Source organism: Saccopteryx bilineata, chromosome 8, assembly GCF_036850765.1.
Source record: "Saccopteryx bilineata isolate mSacBil1 chromosome 8, mSacBil1_pri_phased_curated, whole genome shotgun sequence".
Lineage (NCBI taxonomy): Eukaryota > Metazoa > Chordata > Mammalia > Chiroptera > Emballonuridae > Saccopteryx > Saccopteryx bilineata.
The window spans coordinates 67902175-67930043 of record NC_089497.1 but is presented as its reverse complement, the minus strand read 5'-3'; the positions used below and the strand labels follow the sequence as shown (position 1 = coordinate 67930043).

At 41.8% G+C, this 27869-nt stretch overlaps 1 protein-coding gene across 2 annotated transcripts in view; it reads right to left on the bottom strand.

Moving 5' to 3' along the window:
• Nucleotides 1-5942: 5942 nt before the first annotated feature.
• Nucleotides 5943-27869, bottom strand: part of ETV5 (ETS variant transcription factor 5) — a 66759-nt gene continuing 44832 nt past the window's right edge. For both annotated transcript variants that reach the window (XM_066241211.1, XM_066241210.1), the window contains exons 8-13: nt 23497-23756; nt 21367-21426; nt 16897-16965; nt 16567-16736; nt 11928-12029; nt 5943-8511 (exon numbers count right to left, since the gene is read on the bottom strand). In XM_066241211.1, the coding sequence (XP_066097308.1) occupies nt 8293-8511; nt 11928-12029; nt 16567-16736; nt 16897-16965; nt 21367-21426; nt 23497-23756 (880 nt within the window). In that variant the 3' untranslated portion in view covers nt 5943-8292. The remainder of the gene's footprint in view (nt 8512-11927; nt 12030-16566; nt 16737-16896; nt 16966-21366; nt 21427-23496; nt 23757-27869) is intronic.

Sequence of the window (27869 nt, the reverse complement as noted above, 5' to 3'; positions counted from 1 at the left end):
TCCAGGTCGACGCTTTATCCACTGCGCCACCACAGCTCAGGCCAGATATTTCTTAATTACCTACTTTGTACTGAAGATAAAGCAGTTAGCAGAAGAGATATTGTCCTGCCTTCAGAGAATTTATAGTCTATTGGAGAAGACAAGCAACTGACTTTCCAAATAAGTGAATAATTAACAATTGTGAGAAGTGCTATGAAAAAAAGATAGTGAGTGCTGAAAAGGAGGACTCACACAATGGGAAACTATATCATATCTAGGAAGGCCAAGAGACTGAAATTACTCTTACTGTATTTGCAAGATCAGTTGATTGTCTTCCCTGGGGTTTAGAACTGAGGTGAAAAGAATGTGTGGAGGTTGAACTGGCCAAAGTTTGGGATAGACTCAGAGGCAGTGTAACATTTCGGGTTCAAGGAACAGTCTGTGTCACGGCTGGGGCAGGAGGAAGCAGGGTATACTGTAGTTGAGACCAGAAGAAAGCAGGGGTGCTGGAACGTCTAATATAAAGGATAGAATGTAGCACGATGAAGCTGGAGATACAAGCAAGGACTCACTCTGTAAGGCCAAGCTAAGAATTTTGGTTTTATCCTAAGAAATGACTATAAATATTATTTGAAGGAATCATTAATGTGAAATAAAATACACAGATTCCAGGTGTTCAGTTTGACAAATATTGACAAACATACATGTAACAATCACCCAAACCAAGATGTAGAACATTTCTATCAACCCAGAACCTCCCCCTCCCCCTTTCCAACCAGTTCCTGCCCACCCATCTCCTACTATTGCTTCCTGATCGCTTTCACCATAGTTGTTCCTTTTTTGTTGCTGAGTAGCATTCTCTTATGTGGATACCACAACTTGTTTATCTGATCTTCTATTGATGCACAATTTTCTTTTATTTTTTCCAGTGACTGTTTTTAAGCTCAAGTTGTTCCCCTGCTTGAGACTTTTCAATGATACTCACTGGAATACCTAAAATTAAAAAAGATTAACAATACCAAATGCTGGCAAAGATACAATATTGGGGGAGTTTTCTTGGTGGCAGTTGTGAATAAAGCATCTATACATGTTTTTAAAGAGTTTTTTTTTTAACACTATTTTATATCTCTCTAAGGTAAATACTTCAGATTGAAATTGCTGGATTATAGAGTAGATGTATATTTACCTTAATAAAAATTGCCAAATCATTTTTCCAAACTGGTTGTACCATTTTATACTCCCCCAACATTGTATTTTTGCCAATATTTGGTATTGGTAGTATTTTTAATTTTAATTTTTATAATTTTTTTTTTTTAGTGTGAGAGAGAAAGACAGGTAAGGAGATGAGAAGCATCAATTCTTCGTTGCACATCTTAGTTGTTCATTGATTGTTTTCTCATATGTATCTAGACGGGGGTTGGGGAGGGGTCCAGCAGAGCAAGTGATCCCTTGCTTAAGCCAGCAACCTTGGGCTCCAGACAGTGACCTTGGACTTCAAGCCAGTGACCTTTGGGGTCAAGCCAGCGACCATGGGGTCATGTCTATGATCCCACGCTCAAGCCTGCAATCCCTATGCTCAAGCTGGTGAGCCCGTGCTCCAGTCAGATGAGGCTCAAGCCGGAGACCTCAGTTTTGAACCTGGGTCCTTAGAATCCCAGGCTGATGCTCTACCCACTGTGCCACCGCCTGGTCAGGCACTGTTAGTCTTTTTTGATTTTAGGTATTCCAGTGGATGTCACTGAAAAGTCTTAAGCGGGAAACAACTTGGGCTTAACAATAGTCACTGTGGTCTGTCCTGTGGTGGCGCAGTGGATCAAGTGTGTACCTGGAGGGCTGCAGTCACCGGTTCGAAACCCTGGGCTTGCCTGGTCAAGGCACCTATGGGAGTTGATGCTTCCAGCTCCTCCCCCTTCTTTCTCTCTAAAATGAATAAAATTAAAAAAAAACCTAAAAAAAGTCACTCTGAAAAAAAATAAAATAAGAAACAGTCACTCTAACTGCTACACTATGGAGAGGGACCAGAGTAGATGTGGGAAGACTGCTAGGTGATGGCAATAGTCCAGGTGAGAGATGAAGGTGGGTTGGTTATGGTGGTAATGGTGGAGATGGAGTTGAGATATTTAGAAAGGAAAATTAATAGGAGTTGATTGCTAGTTGGGAACATTATAAAAGGCTCAAATTATTATTTTTTGTTTGATTTTGGAGGCTGAGATCACTTGGCTTGGTTTTGGATATAAATTTGTGATACCTTTATTCTCAGCAAAGGAGATTGCTTAAATATATTACATTAATTATATTATATTATGTATTTTGGAATGGCATTCAGTGAGGGAGTATAGCAGAATACTTTTTGATATGAAATGATGTTCAGATTTATTGTTTAAAAAGTAAGTCACAAAACTCTGTATAATATAAATATGACATTTTTAAAGTTAAATAACAGTATAGGAAAACGCCATCTGGAAAGATGTATAGTCAAGTGTTAACTGTGATCTCTAGGTTGAGTTTTCAAAAGTTTTAAATTTGTGCTATTTTTTTGTTTTTCTACAAAAATCATATGCTAATTGTGTAAAATGGAGAAAAAATTATTTAAAAAACACTTAACGTTTCAAAACAAGCAATTCAAGCATAAAACAGGAATAGAGACCCATAGGGGAAGGTGGTGATAACAGCACCTTAATCGCTCCTCATTTATCCTCAGAAGACTCACCCTGTCTTCCCGGCACGATACCTGGCAGGGATTCGTAGGCCTCTTCCAAATTCTGAGTGTGAAAATGGAAGGGCTCATGAGAGAGGCTGGGCCAAACTCAAACCCAGAGTTTGGAACCAGGAAGCCTTCACTGATCCCTGCCACCCACTGAGAATAAACTCCAATCTCCTTTGGATCCCAGTAGTATTGATCAATTCTATTATGTCTCCCCCCCGATTGGAATGGCTGTGTAAGTAAGTAATCCATGACCTCCGTGTTGCTAATTCAGTCCCAGTCCTCACCCTACCTGACACATCACAAGCATGTCATACTTGTTCTCTGCTCTTCTGCAAATAGCTTCCTGGTTATTTCTCCTTTATTAGCCACTTTTTTTCAGTCCCCTCTGATAGTTCTTCATCTCTCCTACTTCTTAATCTTGGAGTGCCTCGGGGCTTAGTTCTATACTTACTTTCATCTATACTTAGTCCCTTAGTGATCTCATCCAGTCTCAGCTTTAAATACTGTTTTACACATTGATGACTCTTAATTTCCATTTCCAGCCTGGACCTCTCCCCTGAACTCCAGGCTTGCGTATCCAAATTGACATCCTCATTTGGATTTACAATGGGCATCTCAAAGTTAATGTCCCAAACAGAATGCTTGTTTTCCCCCCACTCCCATCCCCAATTTTTCCTCCTCAAATCTTTTTTTTAGTAAATGGCAACTTCAACACTTTCTTGGGATCAGGTAAAAAATCTTGGAGCCACACTGACTTGTCTCTGTACATGCAAAAATTATTGGCTCTACCATAAAAATATATCCAGATTATGACCTCCCTATACCCTGGGCTAAGACATTGTATCTGCATTACTGCAATAAATAACCTAGTACTTGGCCTGACCAGGCGGTGGTGCAGTGGATAGAGTGTCGGACTGGGATGCGGAGAATCCAGGTTCGAGACCCCGAGGTCGCCAGCACGGGCTCATCTGGTTTGTGCAAAGCTCACCAGCTTGTCCCAAGGTCTCTGGCTCAAGCAAGGGGCTACTCGGTCTGCTGAAGGCCCATGGTCAAGGCACGTATGAGAAAGCAATCAATGAACAACTAAGGTATCACAATGCGCAACGAAAACTAATGATTGATGCTTCTCATCTCCCCATTCTTGTCTGTCTGTCCCTGTCTCTGACTCTCTGTAAACAGAAAAAAATAAATAAAAATAATTAAAAAATTTTTTTTAAAAAGATAACCTAGTAATTGAGTTTTGCTTCCTTTCTTCCTCCCTTACAATCTATTTTCAACTCAGAAGCTTAGGTCAGGATGGCCCTCTGAGATCATCTAGTTGATCCAATCTGTCTTAGTGCTGAGGCCAGAGCCCACGTCCTGCCTCCCAGCGTCTAGTCTTCTTTCCAGAGCAGCCACTGTGAACACTCCAAGCAAGTCATTTTGGAAGTTAACAGCGGTATATTCAGATTCAATTTCAATAAAGTGTTACAATTTAAGAAAGCCTGCCAAAATGATAATGGGAATGAAAAAGTGCTCTGTAAACTGTAAAGTGCTATCCAAAGGTTAGCTATCTGAGGCTCAATGCCAAGGTCAACAAACCCAGGCCTGGGTGTAGAGCCAGCTCTTAAATTGGAGAAGCTAAAGAAAGGCTGGTCATTCAAGGGGCCCCTTCTGAATGGGAACACCAGTGCTATCTGCTGAGATCAAAAGGACTTAGTGGCATATCTGTGTGGCACTCGCAGTCCCACTCCCAATTTTAAGTATAATATATTTATACTGAATAAAATCAGGGCATACATTATATGTTAGAACTGATGATTTTGTGCCTTTTCCCTCCCTTTTCCTTGTGGTCGAGGCCACACACTGCACTCCAGCCACCTGTATCACTGGGCAAATGAACTCTGTCCAAGGTTTCCAACCGACTGGAAACATGAGTGTTGTTCTTCCATTCATTTACATTTGTCCCAGCTGCATTAGAATTTAGATTCTGCACATACTCTGGCTTTCAAAAGCACATTCTTTTGCCCTCACACTACCTCTTTGTCATTGAAAAACTGAATAAGCATTGTTTCCCTAGCTTGGCTCATGAAAAGGGACCTCGATGAAGAGTAAATTTCACATTTTGTGGGCTTCCTTATCCTAGCGCCCAGCACTAACAGGGCGGCCCCGTGTTGGGTGACCTCCCACATTAGGTTAACAATCTGGGTCTGGGCCCAGGCTGGATAATGAGCCCATGAATAATGGGACGCTGATTGTCAAAGCCTTATCATAGTGAAGCTGAGAGGCAGGGCTTGCTTTGTCCTGGGCTCCCCTGCCTTCTCCCCAAGCATCTTAATCTGTCCAAGCTAATGGGTTTATGTGGCAGACATTCATTCCTCACAAGCTCACATTCAAGCGGCTGTGCACAGATTCAGTCTCAGATGTTTTTACACTTAAGGGCTTGTAAAATGGTCAAAGAGAGATAGCAGATAAACTTACAGAAAGCCTTCTGTTAGGCCTGAAAAAAGGCTCTACTTTTTTCTCTACTGTAATAGGAGTCCTGAAAAGACCAAGGTAAGGTGCAGAAAAAGGATGAAATCAGAACACTAACAAGGCATAATACTGCACACAACTCTGCAAACTTATTTTCTTCCAGACTTTTCCCAAGTGAAACAATGAGAGACAAGTTTGGAAGATTTTTATTGCTGCATGGTTAGAAAGAACAAAACAGGCAAAACCTTCCTAAGTATTTGCTGCTGTTGTTCCCAAGGGGCCAACTATTAGTAAAATTTTTACTTAAGATAGAAACTTATTGGGGGAAAATTAGGAAATAAATGGTCTTAAGTTCTTACCGGTTTTTAAAGTAAAAGTATCCATATAAGAGGCTGAGCTAGAATCATCTTGGAACTCCCAAGTCCTAGAGTTAGTAATCTCTTCACATGATCAAGAGCCCAAACATGGGTTAAACATGAAAACATACTAAGTTGTTGTGAGTAAGTGGGCTCCAAGGGGTGGTATGGTCTTAGCTCACCACTGCCTGGGAGGAGGACTTTCTACCTCTACTCCTTTGGATCAAATTTTTGGCCAGAGTTTAAGAGGTCAAATAATAGCTGTGCTCTCTATTTCTAGGTAACAGTTCCCTAAACTACTCTTCACTCCCCAGTCCTTGGTAAGGCTCAACAGTTGATGGACAGAGAGGGAGTGGGGAGAGAGAAAGCCAGGGAAAGCCAGGCGGCTTCTGATTGCTTTAAAATCAGACCACTGAGGGCAAGAAAGAGGCAGGTTTCAGGCTTGGGAAACTGAAAGCGAACTTCTTTATTGTACACAGTACAGAATAGAACGCAGCTTGGCAGGATGCATACGGCCCTGCGCAGGGGAAGTATTTCAAATCAACTGGCAGGTTAAAGCCTTTCTGCACTGTCCTTTCCACACTCTGGAAAAGAAGCAAAACAAAACAAACAAGAAATAAAACCATCTAGGAGGTGCATGAGTCCGATGGGAATGCAACAGTGACGCCTCCATTCTGTGTCCCGTGGTGACGCCTCCATTCTATGTCCCATGATGGCACAGGCCTCCATTCTATGTCCCATGATGGCACAGGCCTCCATTCTATGTCCCGTGATGGCACAGGTCACTTAGTTACAGCCAGGAGGGAGAGCTCAGGCTACGAGGATTATTTTCATTCTTGCTAAAATAGCATAAATCCATTAAAAAAACCCCAAACAAACAAACCCCAAAACCCAAATCAGGATAAGTAAAGAAAGAAAAAACAAATCCTATACAGCATTTACAACAAATAAATCTCTAGCCAGCCAAGGATAAAATATGCATCTATGTATAGACTATGTGTAGGTTAGGAAGCTATAAATATGATCTGAAGAGTCCTTTGATTAGAGTACAATGCTAATTAAGGCCCAAGCTATAGGTTCAACACCTTTGTGGGCTAATTAACTCCAACAGAGGAAAACCTTATGTTTCCATAGCTATAAAACACACCCCTTATCCCAGTGAACCTCTCCACAAATGTGCTGCTGGTGACAAGGGGAATCATTGGAGACTATGGAACATGCCATCAACGGAAAAACAACTCAAAGCACGTCCTTCCCTCGCCGGGCCAGCGCTGTCCTTCCCACGTGAAGAGCAAACGTGCCAGGTGTCACGGGAGCACACAGTGCTGTCGACAGCCGGCAGTGAGGGCCGCCACTTTCTCGGTTACTTTTCCTCTACTTTGAGCTCAACTTCCACATAGCTGTAGCTGGGTTGTTTAAAACTTTTCAATATAATACAGCAATCAGATAAGCTTTTTTTTTTCTTTTTTTTCTTTAAGGTGGCAGGAAACTAAAATGCGAGCATTATTTCACCTGTCAGTGTCACATATAAGTCTTAAACCCTATTGAATCATATGCAGGGTTTAAAGTCCAAGAATTAAGGAAAACAAAACAAACTGGTAAAACGGAAAATGTCATCAGTCATACCCAGGGGAGATTCCCCAGGGTTCCCACCAGGTGACCAGGCTTCCAATGGATATGACATGTATTATGTACATTTGCTTTCCAGAGAGGGCACATGAGAGATCATGGGGAACTATACACGTAGAATCTAAGCAGTGTGTCCAGGCTGCCCTGCACACCTCAAAAATGTACAACTCAGGTGCAAACGTCCCATCAGGCTGTCTCGTGCAGAAAGCACAAAGCAGGCAGTAACGAGGGCTGGCACACGGCGAAGGGGAAGCCCCCACAAAGCCCCTTTCAAGCTGCAGCGTCTTCATAAGTCGGCACTGTCCTAAGGGACACAGTGCAGTTACCAAAAGGTTTTTTTTTTTGCTTTAAATACCAAAACTACAAAAATCAGTTTATAAACTGTTTTCTCAAAACAACCACCAAAACAAAACAATCCCCCAAATCAAAGCAAAACAAAATACTGTCAAAAGTGTTAATCACCCTTCTCCTAAAATTAAAGCCATCTACATACAGCCATGTGACTGGGAAGAGAAAGGGAGCTTGTTCTACTTGGTGACCACGTGGCCAGAAGGTCCCCAAGTGTAGCAATGGTTTATTATTTGAGAACCATGGAGTGGGTAACAGCTGTTCTGACTTTCCCCCTTCTTTCTAGACCAAGGGGAAACATTTCAACTAGACAAGCTCTCTGAATTTTAAGATACATTTTTAACCCTACATGGTATGTGAGCCGCCAACTTAGCTTACCTACTGTCCTATGGATTTGTGATTTATTTTCAATAAAGTGTGCAAACAGAGCCCTTCCATGTAAAGGCATTTAGTAGTCCGTGATAAATGCAGATTGTCACACACCCTGTCCCAGTCTGTGGGCACTAACCTGAACAAGGTATTGCTTTGCATATATTGTCCATGGGAAGGGGGCTCCATTGCAAACTCGCCCCAGAAACCTTGTTAGGATCAGAGCTGAGGCTCCAGCCTTTTGGTGGTTTTTCTGCCCCTCCCTGTTCCCACTCCCTGGCCAAGGTATCTGTCTTTAAGGGTGCCAATCCAGAGACAGTTTAGGTTCTCCAGATAATACTCAAAGGGCAAGCATTAGGAACAGCCAAAAACACAAACAAAACCACTGCCCTCATTTGCCTGAATGGGAACTGCTAGCTCTAGGGTTTGGCCGCTCAGCCACTCAGAAACTTAGTAAGCAAAGCCTTCAGCATAGGGGAGGCTGCTGCAGTGATCTGTGTCCAGGAGGTAAGCAGGGTCTTCAAAGTGGGTCAGTGGCAGGGTATCCTCCTCGTTGAGGTGGCACTCAGACTCTGCTTTCAGGAACGGGCGCTGGTTGTCAGGGAAGGCCATGGAGAAAAGGGCATCCGGGTCACAGACAAATTTGTAGACGTATCGCTCCCCGGCCACCTGAGAGAGAAAACACATTTATGAAGGCCCAGCTGGAACAGGGCGTGCTGGGGGCCAAGGGGAGAATTACGAGGTATCTCTAAGTCCTCAAGCTCTCAGGAAGCCAGGGACCAAAGGAAGCTCATTAGTAAATGAATATCCAAATCACTCAGGTTTATTTTGATATATCTGAGGGACTTGTTATCTGCCAAGTGTTGTGTTGTTATTTGCTCAGCAGTTGACATATCTGAATGTCAAATTCATACTAGATAGGTTCTTTTAGATGAAAATCGTCAGTGGCTTACAGTCACAACTTTTAGCAAGAAGGGTATGCTGAGGCTGGTGCTTGGTGTTACGAGAAGGTAGAAGGACTGAAGGGCACAATGCTGAAGCCAGGACATGATTTTAGTCACCACCAAAGTTCAGTCTCCATAGGAAGCTTTGCTGTTTTGAAAGGTGAGGAATTTGATCAAAGAGCCCATGTGGAAATTTTAAGTTTGTTCCAAAGCCAAATAGAATTGCTTCTGGGCTTACCTGCAGTTTTAAATTACTCACTCCATAGTTCAGTTACACTGAAGAACTGATAAGTTAGCTTATAGGGATTTTACACATTATAATATTATTAGCACCAAAAGGCCTCATGATGAGCTGATGAGCAAACTAGGTCACTGGAACCCATTCTCTGCTGGTTAGCATCAGTACAGGAGAACACACAGCACTGAAAATCAAACCTGATCATCAGCTTTGCTCAGGTAATTCAGAGGGGCAAGGGAAAGCAGTTAAAATTACTGATAAACATTTTAGACTCAAAAATTCAAAATGTTGAGTTTTATCTTGCTCTGTAGTCACTTTGTTATTACTCTAAAATCTTTTTGATTGCAGAAATACAGCTTTGTTTCCAAAATCTCGGGTTTAAGAAGTCAGTTGTTACAGAGGTAGGTTGTGGAGGTAATGGTATAATTATGTTAAATAGGTCCTACAGCTTATTTTATGGTGTCACTCCTATACCCAGTCACTCTGCACAGTGTTCCTTAGAACTCAAACACTAGAAATCAGGGCTGTGTGTACGAAACTGGAATGCTTAGCATCTTTACCAAGCAAGTTTTAAGGTGTGGCAGACGCATACAAACTGTCCCTATTCTGGTTTTCTAAGCCAGTTTTACATGAAATGTCTGGTTCCCTCACTGACGAGTCAGTTCACACACGGGGAAGAGTGAAGCAGGAGGGCAGAGGGGAGATAATACTAGATCAAAGCCACAGTGGATGGCTTCCGGTCCCAGTCCAGCCTTAGCAAGTCCTTAGTTAGCCTCTGTGAACCTCTATTTTCTCTTTCAAAAACAGAGGGTGTGGGTCTACAGCTTTCCTAAGCCTTCAAAGGCTGGCATGCTACCAAGCTTTTATTTAGTTCTCATTTACTCACAGGTCATATAATAAATGCAACAATAATCCCTTACATTGGATAGCACATTATTTCCTTCTGGAGCATTTTCACATATGTTACCTATAAGATTAGAGCAGGCAGGAATTATTATCCACATTTGTATTGGAAATAGAGGCCTTGGGAGGTCAAGTGACTTGCCTCAAAGCACACATACAGCTACTCAATGGGCGTGTTAGGATTTGAACCACCCGAGGCCTGTTGCAGTCCCTTTCTGTACCCCTCTTGTTTCAGTCTCAGAAGTCAAGTTCTCTTCTACTGCCTAAGGAAACCTAAAAACTAGCCATAGCAGCAACTCATTACTATTAGTTCAAGTTATTGTGGCTTGGTTATATTCCCTCAGATTGGAGCTGGAGTTGAGAAAAGTAAAGGCATAATGGTTCCCTTCTGAATGTAGGATTCTACCTGATAATACTAACACTAAAAGGGGCGGAGAGAAAATGGGAAGTGACTGCTAATGGATTTGGGATTTCTTTTCAGGGTGATAAAATGTTGTAAAATTGATTCTGGTGATGGCTGCAAAGCTCTGTGAATATATTAAGAACCACTAAATTGTGCCCTTAAAAAAGGGAGGCAGGGTAGAGGGTGATTTCCTATACTACAGTATCTATTAACTCCTTGCCAAGCACTGAAGTTCAACCCCCAATTCTGCCCAAAGGCACTTATACTCCTGTGGAAGATACCCAACAAGTAATGGAGGAACTTATAACACAGAGAGAAGGGCAGTGACAGAGGTAAGAGCTGGTACTAACAGGAGCAGAAAGGGCGACCATGTAGCTCAGTCCGAGAACTTCAGATTCATAGAGTGAACAGGTGATTACCCAGACAGAAAACAAACAGAAGTTGGCAAGGTAATGAATATAGTAGAAATGTTCTAGTTCTTTTATAGGATGGTAGTGTAATAGGTGTTTTTTTCATTTTTTAGCATGCTTGCTAACATATGGATTGAGATGTATTCTTTGTTAAATAAAGAGAAAGATAGCTATGCTAGTGAAAGTTGTCAAGTATGAGTGAGGAAATGGGAGTTAAGTGGTGTCCAGACTGGAAATAGCCTTAGAACCTGAATAAAGCACTTGAATGTCTGGATTTTATCCCAAAGACCATCCATGAAAAACTGTTTATTTCTCAAGGTGGTAACAGGAACATGGAAACACATGACCACCTGCCTATGAGAACGATCAACCTGGCTTTAGTATAGACAAGTTCCCAGCAGCAATGACCGTCAGCTTCTGCCAAGTGCATCTTGGCAGCTACCACCATGAAGACTGTCTCCATGTGTCAATGCTAGCATTCGGGTACAAGAGAAAATCAGGCTAAGAAAGACCCAAGATTTTGCTAATCCCACTTTTTGCCTAGCCATAAGATCTTAAGATCGTGGTCCTCCTCCACCTATCCCAATAAAGATTGTGTACTGTCTTTCTCAAAAAGACACTTTCTCCTTTATTCTACAACCTGCTACCAGGTGATTCTGTTGTCACTTTACAAACCTTAGGTTTTTACCTTGAGTTCTAGTTTCCACAGGTTCTAAAAGAGAAATAAGATTTTCTTACTCCTCTAACACTTTTGAGAGTATTAAACCAACACATTTGGAGGTCTAAGCTGTTCTAACAGTTAAAGACTTCAATGAAACGTTTGTGGGAGTGGAAACCTTCAGGTCGATTCCTGCACATGCTCTGTTATGATTATATAGTTGACCTAAGTGTCTCAACATTTTCATAATTAGATGCAGTTTAAGTAAAGCAGAGGAGCCTAATTTTGCTATGGTATGTTCCACCCAGAACCTCTGGTTTTCAGTATGCCAAAGAGCATTACAGGTACTTTTTATATCTTACTTGACTCTTGTCTTAAGTTTGCTTTTCCAAGACTTCCTCCTGCCACAGAATCACTTCTGAGGCTAATGTTTTCTCCAGTCAGCCATCATAAACAGTCTGATTACAGAAGCCCTTGACACTTTCTTTGAAAGTGGTCAGAGTGGGCTAAGTGTCTCACACCTGCTCACCTTCTGCATGATGCCCTTTTCATAGTAATAGCGTAGAGAACGGCTGAGCTTGTCATAGTTCATGGCTGGCCGGTTCTTCTGGATGCCCCAACGCCGAGCAACCTGAACAGACAGGAAAGCAATGAAAACTCGTTCCCTAGGCATAGTGGTTTTCGCCCCATCCCAGGAGAGCCAGTTCTGTAATCTGACTGCTCTGGTCAATGCTACATTTCCCTGACCTGGAAGAAAAAGCATTTAATTCCCTCAAGACGAAACATTCAACAAAGGTGATGATTCAGTCACAACTGCTGAGAGGTGAGACCTGGAGGTGGAAGAATCCTAGTACTGTAAGATTACAGAGGGCTTGGCTAATGTCCCAGAGGAAGCAGGCTCTCTACTGTTTCTCCACATATGAATTATTGACTAATACCCATACACCATTAACATGTTGCCATTAAGTGCTATGGTTTCTGTAGCAGTCAATAAGGAATAATTAGAATGGTCATTCCTGAAACATTAGAAACACACTAGTGAGTTGCTAATGGGCCAGAAGAGCAAAAGTTCAATTCTAATAAGATTGGAGAGGGGCTGGGAGATGTTTACTTATTGCAGCTCATGGAATAAGGGGAAATCAGATTGTTTCAGCTTGCTGCCATCCAATCCCCTGCTCCCAGCAGACTTGCAGAATGGACGCTAAAACATGTAGCACCATTATCCACTTAATGAAAAATTAACAAGGTTTCCCAAACAGTTTGAAGTGCACTGTGGCCACCCAGTCCACCTGAGGTGTAGTGATGGGGAGAAGTAATTGGAGCTTTGGGCAAAGAAGCCTTATAGCCAGAAAAGTTCCTAGTAGAGTTTACCCAATTATCAGAACAGCCAAGCAATTTTTTCTCAAGTATCCCAACAGCTCAAACCCTACTTATAATGACAATTGTCAAGGTAGAAAAAGAACAACCCTGGAAATGTGAGTCTTCTCAGAGGTCTTTAAATGTATACAAACCAGGGGTCATGTTTTGAACATTTTAAGTCAGTTTTTAAAACTTAAAAAAAAAATAACCACATTCCTTTGATATTAAAAAAGAAAACAACTGTTAAACATGGAATGGCAGGTAGGGAGATTACAAGCGGAAAAGTAGATCTGAAAACAACATTTTGCTTAAAGTCCTTGGGCAAAATGGAAACAACATCTGAACTCAGGATTCTAAAATGACCTTTAATATCAGAAGTGATCTGATAAGTAAGGAGGAATGCATCTGTCCTAATTACATCAGAATAATTTAATAGCCATGATTGCACTCTGCCTTGTAAGAAACTGTTAAAGTTAAAATTTCCATTTGTTTACTTCATGCCCCTATGCACACACAATGTCCCTGGGTCTACTGCTTTCTACATAATACACCCATCAACTCTATCTTTGAAAGAGCCAAAAGGGTAAAATTAACCAAAAATCACATCTGGAAATAGTGGTATAGAGGGAAAGCTGCTAAACTAATATATGTCCTTCTATCCTGTTCAACAGAAATGATATTATGAAACGTACTTAAACTACTGTCAGCCACAGTGATGTAGGGACCGTTAAAAGAAGCCCAGTCTCATTATTTTTCTGTACTTAGTGGGGGAACACTATTCTTGACTATTCTTCCACTTCAGCCACAACCTCTCTGTGCCTCTGTGCAGTCACTTACTTATGTAATAGCTTACTGGAGAGAGGTTTTGTGTATGCACAGACTTCAAAGCATCTGTGGTAGCCATAGTTACTGACTCATCCTCTTGGGCCCCGGCTCTATGATTCAGTAGCCCTCACTAGGGCTGCTCCTTCTGCAGTAATGCATAATGCAGCACAACTGCAGAACAGCTGGAAATTAAGGCTGTTTCCTTTCTGGGGTGAGGGGAGCAAGGAATGGTTTGTTCCCAGCTCTTTCTGCCTTTCATCTTTCCTAGTCTTTACTTTGAGAGCAGGCATCTTGAGGATGCAGACTGAAGGAGTTAAAACAATCCACAGATCTTTCCCTCCCCTTTCAAGACAGCACCCAGAGCAGGGGGGCAGCTCTTTCCGCAGCCCATCTTTTACACCTCCTCATGGCACCAGCTATCTGCCACATGTTCAACAAACAACCCTGCCCCCAAAATATCATTAATGCAGATTCACAGTTAAAATGGCTCCAGATTAAAGCCGAGTCAGTCATAATTGAGAGGGTGCTAAGCTGGATGACTATCAAAAGACATTTGATTAGGGGGCCTGCCAAAACGTAGTTCTAAAACCACAATTTCCATGCACAGTGTAATGGATATTATGGATAATTACCCAGAGTGCACTACTCAGCCACACAGCTGCCTACAATTACATCCCAAACGGCTTCTTCCTCCACTTCACCCTTCAAGCTTCTCCCTCCCCCAATAACTTCTTACAGCTTTTTCGAGGAGTTGGTATCTTCCTGACATTAACATGAGAAGGACCGACAAGGAGTAGCATGGAAAACCAAACCAAACCAACCAAACCAAATGTGAGGAATGCTGCATGTTCCAAGGCTGAAGTGCACAGGTGGGACAGAACGGTGCTGGGTTAGGAGAATGGAACACTTAGGGTTCAGGGAATGCATGGGGATTTCAAGGTGGGGTGGAAAGAAGTACTTCCTGAAGCTGTCCAATCAGCTGAGGGAGGCTCAAGGCCACCACGGGCCTCTCACGTGACTTGAATGTTTGGCATTTATGAGCAGTCTGGATTAATATTAGTTTCTTTATTAAGAAAGAAAGCAGCGTCCCTTTGCCATCTGTTCATCATTTTCTTTACCACTGGTAGGAGAACAGAAGATTCAATAACAGCTTTACAAAGGGTCATAACCAGGTTTACCTGCAGCTGGACAGCCTGTGCTTAGGCCCGAGGCAACGGCAATAAAGTAATAAAAGCTCCTGTTTGTGGACCTGGATAAATCAATAAGGGCTTGCCCACATGACAGATTTACTTTCAAAATGCCTCAGTGAGTCTAGGTGACATGCTTTTCTCAAGCCTCACATACTCCAGGCTGTGAGGCCGATGCCTCTCCAGCATGGCTGCATGCCTAAAACAGGGCTCCGTTTCTACATGACTTCCTCATAAAGAAAACGCTTAGAAAAACACAGCAGCACCAAACTCTGGCTTTGAAGGTATATTAATTCTTAACAGAAACTATTCACAACACAGGGTGTTGACACATTTCCATTTTCATGACTGACAGAAGATAAGGAACCCCATACATGTGTATCCTTTTGTAATTGCCTCCAATTCACATTATTCTCTTTCTCTTTCAGACCATTTTCATCTTCCAAACCAAGGGCTTAGTTGTTACCTCCTGTTGTTGACCCTCCTACCAATGTATCCCCTTAGTGTGCTAACGTAAGCCCTGAAATTGATGGAACATTTAAAACTACAGTTCTTGCTCAAAAGTGTTTTAAGAATATTGTTACCACCTTGGCTGGTTGGCTCAGTGGTAGAGTGTTGGCCTGGTGTGTGGAAGTCCTATGTTCGATTCCCAGTCAGATCACACAGGAGAAGCGACCATCTGCTTCTCCACCCCTCCCCCTCCCCCAGCCATGGCTCAAGTGGTTTGAGCAAGTTGGGACTGGGTGCTGAGGATGGCTCCATAGCCTCATTAGCTCAGTTGTCTAGCAATGGAGCAGCAGCCCCAGATGGGCAGAGCTTACTGGGTGGATCCCGGTCAGGGTGCATGTAGGAGTCTGTCTCTCTGCTTCCCTACCTCTCACTTAAAAAAAAAAAAAGAAAACATTGTTCCTATTTCAATTACACATAACCCAAAGAAATCTTTTGCTCTGTTGGTTCAATATACAATGCCTACATACATGCTACTACAAGAAGCATATGTCAGATTTTCAGGGCTATTTCTTTTTCATTTATAATCGCTCTAGATTCTAAATTAAATAGAAATAAAAAAATCAACCCCTTTAGAATATGCCAAACTGAGAGCCTAATTTAATTTACTTTGTTGTGTGATATTCAGAAAAGGGGTTCTATGATGTGTCCTCTCCACTGAAGAAATGGTATTGATTCTGTCCATAGACCTATTTGTCAATAGTTCTGGGCAGACAATGTTAAGACAGTGTTTCTTCTTCTAATAACAAAATAATGAAGGTTTGTGTCATCCTTCAACTATTTTGTCAAATACACACTTAAAATAATTCTAAACTCACAAGATTAACCCATCTCTGATTACTTTATTTCTTTAGGTTAGAGCCACTTGAAATATATAGTGGGGTAGTTGCATCCTGGAATATGTTACCAAAGTGTCAACAGAAATGTTCCATAGCCTCATATACAGGCTATGACATATGAGGGCCAACACCAAAACAAGTCTATCACTGAAACAACACTTGGGAATCAGTTTTCAGGAGCGAAAACAGACCTCATTGGGATGTCTTTATGGCCTCCCCAGACTTGACAGAGTATTACTAACACTTTTTCATGTATTCTACTATGCCGGTCCATGAATTGTAAACTGTGCTATTAATAAGAAGGGCACTACCAAACCCATTGGCAAGGTCAGAATCAGAATGAGAGGAGCATATTTAACACAGTAAAAAGCTTCAATGGGGAGCTCAACAAGAACAAACATCATCAGCATCAACAAATAAAAAAGCCTTCGAGTCCCACATCAGTGCTCACCTCCTCAGGTTCTATCAGCTTGAACTCCATGCCCCGGCCTGTCCAGGCAATGAAGTGGGCATTAGCTGGGTCATCAAGAAGGGTAACCAGAAACTGCCACAGCTGAAGGGAACCTCGTCTCTGGTAAGGGGGCCCCTCACGATACATGGTGGGCTCCTGCTTGACTTTGCCTATTTGGGACAAAGATGCATATGCAATACTTCAGTCTTAAGTTTCTCAGGTGATTGGGCAAAAAAAGAGTTAATGCCAACTTGATGTTAATAAGACTGATGGAGGTCCTCTGACATCTCCAACCCTCCAGCTTAGCAACAAACGGGGTGGGGTACTCACCTTCCAGTCTCTCAGGAACAACACAAGTGTCATCGAAGTACAACCGGGGATCTTTTTCATATGAAAAACCTGAAGGAGAATTAAAAAAAAAAGACCACGGTGCTTAACAAATTCTTTCTGTGTTCTACTAAAACTCTGGATTTAAGAACTAAAATGGGATTCTACCATTTGGTGCCTAAGCCGTATTAACTGCAATATCAATGCCAGACTGAATTTGGGGGGGGGGGACTTCAAAGGACTTAAGACATTTGTGTTCTGATGTAATCACCAAGTCTCAGAGTGGCATTGATTCCTACTATTAGAGCTAAGACTTCGGGGAAGCACTGAGTCACCAGTAAGTTCCTTCACATCTTGCTTAGGATGTCTGTATGGATCAGTGTTGCTGTGACTAAGCCTTTATATCTGAAAAGACACCTCATCTATTTCAGTTGGCCTAGCTGCATGAATTTGGTTAATCTGTATGTAGTCTCGCCATTTTACCCCTTTCCCATAACTTGCCAAGGCTGCTCACATCCCTCATCCAGTTATGAAAGAGCTTGAAGGGGAGAGAAGGTCGCCAAAATGAGTGAAGACTCGGGCCTGTGGAGGACTGCAATAACTTCAGAAGCAGGCTGGAGTTACTATTATAGACCCAGTGGAAGGAATCTAAAGAGACTTTCTAGTGATAAAACTTATGCATTATATAGATAACAAAACAGAGATCAGGAAGGGGGAACTGACTGGTCCAACAACTTATGTGAGTGAAAATGAAACTAGGACAAAAGTGAAAGGGGTCATGAAGAAGAAAGGATGAAGCGGCATCTTACTCCACAAACCCCTAATGTGCGTTCTGTGCTGACCACCATATGTCACCAGGCACCCTGACAAGATAAGAGGTTCAAATCAAAGCCAGTTAACAGCCAGGCTCGCAAGGAACCACATCCTTCCCTGTGGTCTAGCCCGCTGCAGGGTGTGAGCGCCCCAGCGCACTCTCTCCAACCAGCACACTCTCTCCAACCAGCGCTCTCTCCGACCAGCACACCTCTCAGGAGGAAGCTCCAGGAGCTCCTGTCCCGGACAAGATGCTCCCTGGGCTCAGTCCTCGGGTCCACTCACTGCTGTGCAGTACAGGTGTCTGCAGTCGGGTATGCAGCAGGGACGGGCAGGCAAGGACACTCTACCCTGAAGGGCTATTGTCAAGAGTTTGAGAGGGATTCGCTCTAACTTGAAAAATCCACAAGTAAAGGCGCCAAGAAACAAACTGCGGTTCTTTCTTCATAATCAGCTCAGATCAAGTTCTTGGCAGGACCAGCAGCATTTTCAGGAGGCCCAGGGCTGGGAAATCACTGTCCAACTTAAAGGAAACTGAGAGTGTTCTGAGATTTGGATTATTCATTTTTGTTTCCTCAGCTCCAAGCACTATTTTTCTGTTTGCTTAACTACGTCAAAGGATGTATGTTTTATTGTCACTTATTTATTATTTAATTCAATAAATGTTTTTGCCAGGAACTGTGTTAGAACGAGGAAGACAACGAGAAGGACCAGACTCGGTGCTTGTTCTCATGCAGCTTGCATCCCCACTGGTTGAGACAGACAATCAAGAAGGAAAAGAAAAGGAAATGAGACATAGTGTAGTAGGGAACATCAAACAGGTGGGCCCTGGAGCCAGACCGACGGACCTAGACTAGCTGTGTGACCTTGAACAGGTTAATTTCTGTGTTCCAGTTTCCTCATCTGAAGACCAGGGAGGATAATCCCTACTTTATAGGGTTGTGAGAATTTAATGTTATTCTATCTTCTGTTCCTTGAGTCTATTTATCGTTACACCAGAGCACCAAGAATAGCTCCTGGTAGGTAAGTGTGCAATGAATGATAGTTAGAAAAAGTTAAGATCATTAATTGCATATTATGGTAAGTGTCTTGATAGCACCTAGTACATAAATGCTCAATAATTTTTCAATAAGTGAGAGAATCTATAGACTCCATTAATAAAAAGATTTAAGACTACAATGCTAGCTTATACGTCAGGGATTCAGTGACTCATGATAAATTTATTTATGTTTATTTTCTAACTTGATACTAGAAAACTGATTTCTGTGACAAAGTGTTATGCTTTATATTATCAACGAGAATTACATAGTCCATCATGCTTCATGCTTTTTGCCTTGGCTGCCAGGAAGCTATACATTTCCTGACTTCCATATGGATGTTGATCACTCCAGTGATGTTTGAATGGCTTTATTATAGTCATTATGAGTATACTACTTCAAAGTTCACACACCTGTTAAACTTGCCATGTTATTTTTAAAGCTTTTCTCCCTTTAAGGTAAAGAGATAATACAGTCATAGTATATAAAGAAAAAAAATGAAAATCTAGATAATGTTCAAACAAATCAGACGAAGGCCTGCCCATGAGTATTATTTTGATGTATTTGTGGTTTCTAGTTATCACCACATGTGGTTCCTCTAAAACATCTGGAAGATGCTGTTGGTTTAAGTGAAATTTAAGTCAGTTGAATTTGTGCCAGTAGTTACATCAGTTGTGGTGACAACTATCTAATCACTCAAATAAAGGTGGCAGGAAGGAAGGACCAGTTTGAGGGGCAAAGTAGAAATGAGAGATTCAAAACAGTATGCAAAGATCCCAGGTGAACGCTAAGGCAGGGTGGCTGTCTTGGTAAGCGGAGATGCCAATCAGAAACACTTGTTTCACTAACTGTTTTCACCGGCATCTGTGGTCAAGCCTGTACACGAGAGGAAAACCATGTCAGAGTAATTTAGAGCAATTAAGAATTCAGGTCCCTTTGAAATGAACTTCTTCACTGTGTGTGGAGGCAGGGGGAGGAATGGGAAGGAGTGGGGGAAAACACACAAACTCACCAGACATTCTGTGTGTAGTAAGCAGCCCAGTGCCTTACTAAAAATATTTCCTTTAAAAGCATGCTCCTTTTTCAATGTTGTAATTATGCAAAATGTTTTCCTCCCTCTCTTCCCCCCACTCCCTCTTAGTTTGCCTGCTGCAGACATCAATTGCTTCTGTAGAAACATGCGGGAACCTGGAAGAGGGCCCTGCACAGCTGTGCCGATCAGTCAGAGGTCCAGTAGACAGTCCTTCCTTTCCAGGGCTGGACACTCACTCAGAATATCCCCAGTGTCCAGGGCAACAACATTTGGTCTCCCCTCTAACCAAGTCAGTGGGAAGCAATTACTCATTGAAGCCAACGCTTCCTAGTGCTGTTTTATCAGTCCTTTCAACCTACCTCTAAAAACTCTAGAGAAGAGTGGTTGTCAATTTTGGATGCACAACAGAATCGCCTGGGGAGCTTTAGAAACTACTAACTCCTGGGTCTCAACCCAGGATTTCTGACTTAATTGCTCTGGTTGAAGAATGGACACCAAATGTTTTCAAAGCTCTCCAGACGGTTCTAATGTGTATCCAAAGCTGAGACTCCTACCCTATGGCAGTTCCCAGACTCTCAGACCTGAGGGCGCATCAGATCACCTGGTTGTTAGAGCAGAGTGCTGAGAGCTTCTTACTGGTCTGGGGTGGATCCTGAGAATATGCATTTCTAACAAGCTCCAGATGAAGCTGATGCAATGGTTTAGAGAATCACTGCTGTAGATATTTATGGAGAGATGAATATGATGGAAAACAAGACACACTTCTGGGGAAGCTATTCTAAGGAAAAAACCCTCTCCTGTTTCAATGTTCAGAAGAGAAGTCCTAAACCTACGATCTTAAGTCAGGATAAAACTCTAAAGTTCCAGTTTAGGCCAACAGTGTTATAGACAGCAATATAAGCTCCTTGTATGGAAATGTGGAAACCAGGTTGGTTCATTTTTTTCTTCATATTATCCTCTGAACTCTTAAAAGTTAGGGTCATTGCTACTGAAAATGATGGCAGTCCTCACAATGCTCAGGAGCATGTCTCAAACCCTGTATACAAAATAAGTGAAGAATATGATCACAGCTCTCAGGTTCATGAGCTGAGGAAGGTTTAACTTATGCTCTCAAATCTTAGCCTGGAAACTGAGTAATTTTAAGCTTCCCTGAATACTGTTGTGTTTTTTTGTTTGTTTGTTTGTTTTTTTCTGAAGTGAGAAGTGGGGAGGCAGAGAGACAGACTCAGACATGTGCCCGACTGGGATCCACCCGGCACACCCACCGGGGGTAATGCTCTGCCCATTTGGGCTGCTGCTCCATTGCAACTGGAGCCATTCTAGCACCTGAGGCGGAAGCCATGGAGCCATCCTCAGCACCTGGGCCAACTTTGCTCCAATGGAGCTTTGGCTGCGAGAGGGTAAGAGAGAGAGAAAAAGGAGAGAGGGAAGGGTGGAGAAGCAGATGGGCACTTCTCCTGTGTGCCCTGGTCGGGAATTGAACCCAGGACTTCCACACTCTGGACTGATGCTCTACCACGGAGCCAACCGTCCAGGGCCTGGTTTTTGTTTTTGTTTTGGTTTGTTTGTTTGTTCTCTAAAGCTACTTACCTTCATGGCTGCTGGAGAAATATCCCCCTCTCATGTAGGACGACTGGCAGTTAGGCACTTCTGAAAGAGAAACATAGACATACACACTCTCATCAATCACTTCTGCTAATGAATCAGCACATCAGTTGAACTGCAGCTCTGAAGTAAAGGCGCTAAACCTCCTCCTCCAAGGTCATGTCTTTTTGGTCTTGTCCTAGGAAAAAAGTACCACCCTAATAAGCAACATGCAAAACTCTATATAACCCACTATCAGAAAGGAGGACTCTTGACTCCTCATCAAGAGAACTGAGAGAAAAAATGATGCCTCATTCCCACAACTTGCCCATTTTAGAAATTAGTTTAACACCAAACCTGGTGAGAGAGTTAATGGTACAAGAAACTGGCTTTTAAAAGGCCAGTCCTGACCTTCTGCCTATAATGACTCTGAGGCTTTGGGATGTGGAGAGGGAGAGGGCGGGTCCCTTCCCATCTTCTCAATTTGCTCTTCACAGCTGATGGTCACATCCAATTCTGCTGCAAGAGCTGAAGGTATTTTTAGGCCAAAGAGATCAAGGGATCTGAAGCTATGAAGCTAGGACAAGAACTGGCATGAGTGGGTTTGGCAAGTACATTTTCATGGTGTGGCAATGACACCCACGCGTAAGCGATCTCTTCTTCTGCCATCCTGTTATCAAGATGTCCACTGAGGGAAAAGACGAGGAGTTGAGCTGTGCCCATGGACGCGCCTACATGCCAGGAAGACCGCTCAGATAAAAAAAATTACAGATTTGGTAACATCTGCTGAGTGTCTTGCTAGCAGGGTGGGTGAAAAACTCATCAGGACATTAAAATGTCAATCCCTAAGGAAAGATGTTGCTGGTCATGCCTACTCCTGAGAATAACACATCAACACCATCGGGAAGAATGCCAGTGGAAATTTTACAAGCTATCAATATCTACACTTGGTAATTTTTCTATCGTAAAGCAACAGATGTCTTCCTTCTGCTTACCTCCCCAGCCTTTCCCATAACCAATTTTTGCCTAAGTTTAGCAACCTATGTATTATCTCACAAGACGCTCAGAGTAAATTCTTTGTCCTATTCCACCTGCAAAAGCCATTCAAGTATATCCTGCCCCACCCCTCCCTAGGGTCTTCAAGAAAAACCCTAGGGAAGGCTAGAAACCTACCCATCACCCTCAAATTTTTTAAGCACCAATGCAAATAAATAAATAAGAGTGAGAAATTTTAAGTCATTTTTGAAAGAAGAAGAAATAAAGAGGAGGAAACAGTTTCTCAATATACAAGCTGCAATTCAGCCCTCTCTTTTCCTAACGACCTCATTTAATAAATCTGGCCTCTAAGATAGTCAGTGAATGAGTGAGTGAGTGAGTGTGTGTGAGAGAGAGAGGGAGAGAGAGAGAGAGAGGTGAACAGGAGGGCTCCAAATGCAGCTTAAACTTTCTATGCTTAAGGTTCTAGATAAGAATAACCAATAAACAAACAATAGGCGCTCTAATGAGTTATACCTCTCCCCATGTACAGCAGCAGCTGCTGAAGGACACAGGAACTTTCCCAGATGAAAGCCTTGCAGTAGAACAGCTAATCCCATGAAGCAACCAACAGGACACCCTTTCCATGGTATGCCCAGCACCGCACAGAGCTATGGCACATCAGGTGCTTTCTCAGGATACCATTCATTTCAAGAATAGAAAGAATCCCATCCTATGTGTGGGCTCTCCTCCATACTTATATTGAAAGTTTATGAGTCTATTGTATTCACAAAGAAAGCCACAGAATTAGGGGCAGAACTAAAATGAAGAAATAATATTCCTTGTGTCCAGCAACCTTAAGATGTTAGGTCTTAAAAAGAACATCATGGAGACTGGGCCCCCACCATCTTCAGACGAGGCCTCATTGGTGTACCTGCACCACTTCTGAATGCCTCCTGCACTTCCTACCATTTTCATGGCATTTATTTTTTGTTTTATATTCAGTTACGCACAAACATGTCCGCTTTACTAGCTCCTAAGTATGTTGAGAACAAATTTTATAAAGCTACTCCCCAAAGCCTTCCACATAGAAGACATTCAATAATGCCCAAAAAGATGAATGAGAAAATGAAGAAAGAAATAGCATGATTTCCTACTAACCTGAATCAACGCAATAATCCCGGGGCTCCTGCTTGATTCCCATTGGTGACTGAAACCCATGTCCTGGGGGGCCTGGCATGCCTGGGACCCCATGTTCATAGAGTGGGTCATGGTATTCTTGTTTGAATCCCTGAGGGGGTGGGGGAGCTGCAGGGACAATAGGTTCTGACATTTGCCGATGGTAACTGGGGCGATTATCTGCAGGAACTCCTGATTGAGGAGGGAAGGGGTGGCAGGGTTCAGACAGCTGTCTCTGAAATCTGCAAGAAGAAAAGTAGTTATATTGTTTAATTATATTAAACAATATATCACTAATACTATAACTTACCATTGAAGATTAGACATTCAGGTTAATAAAATTTCTAGCAAAGTACTTATTAATCCTTATTTCTGCATATTTTACACTCTTTCCAAAATTGTATCACACATTTCAAACTTCGTGAGTCAGGGATTGAAAATAACCAATCAGGGCAATGACATGGTAGCCTCTTATTTTCCATGCATGTTTATTTCATTCATGTACAGTCTATCTATAATGTTGGGTCGGATTATATATCTGAATATATAAAACCAATTACCTGCAAACAGCCCTAACATATACATATATGTTTGTTCACTATGTCAGTCATTCTCTCACCTGTACATAGAGAGATCTAATTAAAAAATATTTAGAACTTTGAAGCTACTGATTCACTGAAAATTATTCTATAAAAGCAGTGTCTTCCCAACCAACTTGACAAAATGATCCTAAACTTTATTTAAAAGAAACAATGATCTATTCAATATTGAGAAATATTATAAAGTCACAATAATTAAGACAGGAATGTAAGAAATGAAAGATAGGAATGTCAAAAGAATTGAATGTAAAGTCAAAACTGGTCAGATACAGTCCAAAATTTACAACTTGTTAAGGTAGGCATTTCAAATTAGTGAGGGAAAGGCTGAACTTCTGTTTTATGCCATGTGCTTAAATGAATTTTATATTGAATAAAGATTTAATGTGAAACCATAATAGTAAAGAATATATAAAAACATATAATCTTATGGGAAAAGAAATATTTTTATATATTGTAACAATAGCAGAAATCAAGATAAATATGGATATACCTCATTTAATAATTACCTGTGTGTTAAAAAAAAACCAGAAACACAATGAATAAAGAAACAACAAACTGGGGGAAAAAATCTGTAGTAGTCAGAAAATACCAGGAACAAACCCCCAAATTAAACCAACTGGGAAAAAATTCTCTAACAAATACAGCAATGTTAATAGTATTGTTGACATAAAGGACTTTTAAAAATCAATACGAGATGAACATCCCAACAGAATAAATGGGTAAAGGACATAAATCAGAAAAATCACTAAAGAAGGAATACTAACAGTCATAAACAAACAAAAAGTTTAACTTCATTAGTAATCATGAGGGAGAAATATTTTTTCCTCGTTACTTAGAGGACGAGCAGGCAGTTAATAAACCTGCATCTGATACATCACTGAAATCATAGATATGATTAGATATGTCTTCAAAAATAGTCACCAGTACAAATGTCTAACAAGGGAACTGGTTAAGAACATGGTAATACAGCCATTTACTTGAAAGGAATCATCATATATGATGCAATATACAAATATATAGGAGCCAGCAAAGCAATTTTTGATATATTAAGGCAGGCTGTAGAAGAGTACAAAGAGCATAAAATCTCTGCAAAAGAAAAAAAAATTGTGGTATTATACAATTTTTTTGCACCTAAATGTTGACATTGTTTATCTTTGGGTGGCTATGATTTCAGGTGATTTTCCTTTTTTATCATCTTCAGTTTAATAAATATGCATTATTTTAATAAGACAGAACAATAAAAGTATTTTGTTATTTTTATTAATGAGTATCATTCATTAACATTGTTTAGCTTCAGAGAAATCAGGATGAATGCCAACTGCCCTGGTCCTGTTGGGAAGACAGTGTAGTAGGAGGGAAAGCCTGAGGTCCTGGAGTGAAACCACTATACTGGGGAAGTGATGGAGGGCAAATTTTCTTGGTTTCAGTTTCCTCATCTGTAACATGGGATGTATTTACCCACCCAAATGCTACTGGAATGACCTGACCAGGCAGTGGTTCAGTGGATAGAGCATCAGACTGGAACGTGAAGGACCCGGGTTCAAAACCCTGAGGTGGCCGGCTTGAATGTGAGATCACAGACATGACCCCATGGTCGCTGGCATGAAGCCCAAGGTCGTTGGCTTGAGCCCAAGGTCGCTGGCTTGAGCAAGGGGTCATTCACTCTGCTGCAGCCCCCAGGTCAAGGCACATATGAGAAAGCAACCAATGAACAACTAAGATTAAGGAGCCGCAAGGAAGAATTGATGCTTCTCATATCTCTCCCTTCATGTCTGTCTGTCCCTATCTCTCCCTCTCAGTCTCTGTCTCACACACACACACACACACACACACACACACACACACACACACAAAATGCTTCTGGAATGATAAAATAAAATCATGTCTACAAAAGCCTGGTTTCTGGCACAGCTGTAATCACTGACAGACAGGGGTAGACATCATGAAGGCAGGTGCAGACGTTAGAGATGGTAACCTTCAATGTGAGGCCTCTGCCCAGGAAATATGCATAAGACACTAATCTATGTATATAAAGAAAAGCATTTGTGAATATGCCCTCAGGTAGAAAATATAAGGCAAGTTTCAGGGAAAGAGTAAAGGATTTTAGAACAACTAACTTCAGTAAGTTTTTAAAATCAACAGTATTAAGGTCTTGGTCTCTCCTTTTAGCTTGAATACTAACAATAGCTTTAATTAGATAATTTGAATTTTATTTGAATCATTGTGTGGCAACAATTGGCCAACAGATTTGTAGGACATCAAGATTTAAAATCTTAAACTGAAGAGACTGGGCGCAGAGAAAGTACTGTTCAGATCAGGGTCTTTACTACCCTATCAAAAGCTGCATCCAAAGATCATTATTTAATAACATAAAGATAACCAAACAATTTTACATATACTTATCCTTTCACCCCAGACACTAAAAGCATCAGAATCTGCCTGTCCTGTGTAATAAACAAGTTTTATAATGCTCAGTGGGTTGACAGCCTTTCACTGAGCCACTGAACGCATTACAGAGGAACTTCATCAGGAACGAGATTTTCTAGGTTGCTGTTATTTAAGGAAACGCTTGCATAGTCTTTGAAGAAGTGTAAATTTGAAACTCAGGGTTTTAGATTTGACATTTAGAACACATGCACCAGCAGCACGCTGCAAACCTGAATTTTTGAAGAAAATTTTGAAGAAGTGGATCGAAAAGAAAGATGAAGATACTTTCAAGGCCTTACCTTAAGTCCTCAAACTTTACACTAGGAGGAAGGAACAGTAATAAGGGCACTGTACTCTGTATTTCCCCTCAGCCACAATCTTAGCACCTTCAAAGGTGACCTCCACAAATCACTTCCTCTGGTGGCTCCGGGATGGCATGAACCACTCCATTCTGTAACCAGAGCCCCTGCAGCTGACAGGCCCAAGCACTCCACTTCCGCTTGGGGCTCATCTTCTCACCTTGCAGACTGAAATCCTAGAGCTGTCCTGGTACAGCCCCTTCAGGACAAGGTATGCCCAGACGGGCATCAGCCAGAAACCCCTGTCCCCTCCCTCTCAGCATAACTTTAAGGAGCCTGGGATCTGCAGACAGATTCTATCATTTGGATTGTTCAGTCTTGGTTAGTTTCGAGGGAGTGGAAGTGGCAAAGGGGATCTTAAAGCGTAGGCCACAAAACCAACATATTTGGAAGGAAGATTCTCTCAGAGCCTGCTGCTGATAACGGTTTTTATTTGCAGAGATTAGTAAAGTAATTCAGTTCTTCTTAAAATATATTCTATGAACTTTACTCACTGACCTTCATTTGAACTCCCCCCCCTCTGCAATCCTTTTGAAATATCTGAGAATGTGCTGTGTACATAAGACAGCTTTGACAAAGATGCCTCTTGTTTACTGGGACAGGCAGTCATTTTCAATGGAAGAGCCACTTGATTCCTGACAAACCTCTCCCTCACCCCCAAACTTATCCCAACAGGGCTCTGGCTATGGTGAACTCACAGTTGGTGAGCAAAAGGAGACTTCTGGCTACTGAGGGAGCCTAAATTCAATAGGTTACAGATTAAGGCTTTTCAGTGCCAGTTTATTTAAAGAACCAGTTATTTATTTATTTGTCAGATTTATATAGCGCCTTTCTTCCCAAGAGCTCACCCACGCTACCAACATTTGGTTTACGTTATGAAAACCGTTAGATGCTTTTTCTGCATTTCCTTTTCGGTTTCTGCTGCCAACACACAGAGTAAACACATGCTTAGAGGAAAAAAGAAGAAAAG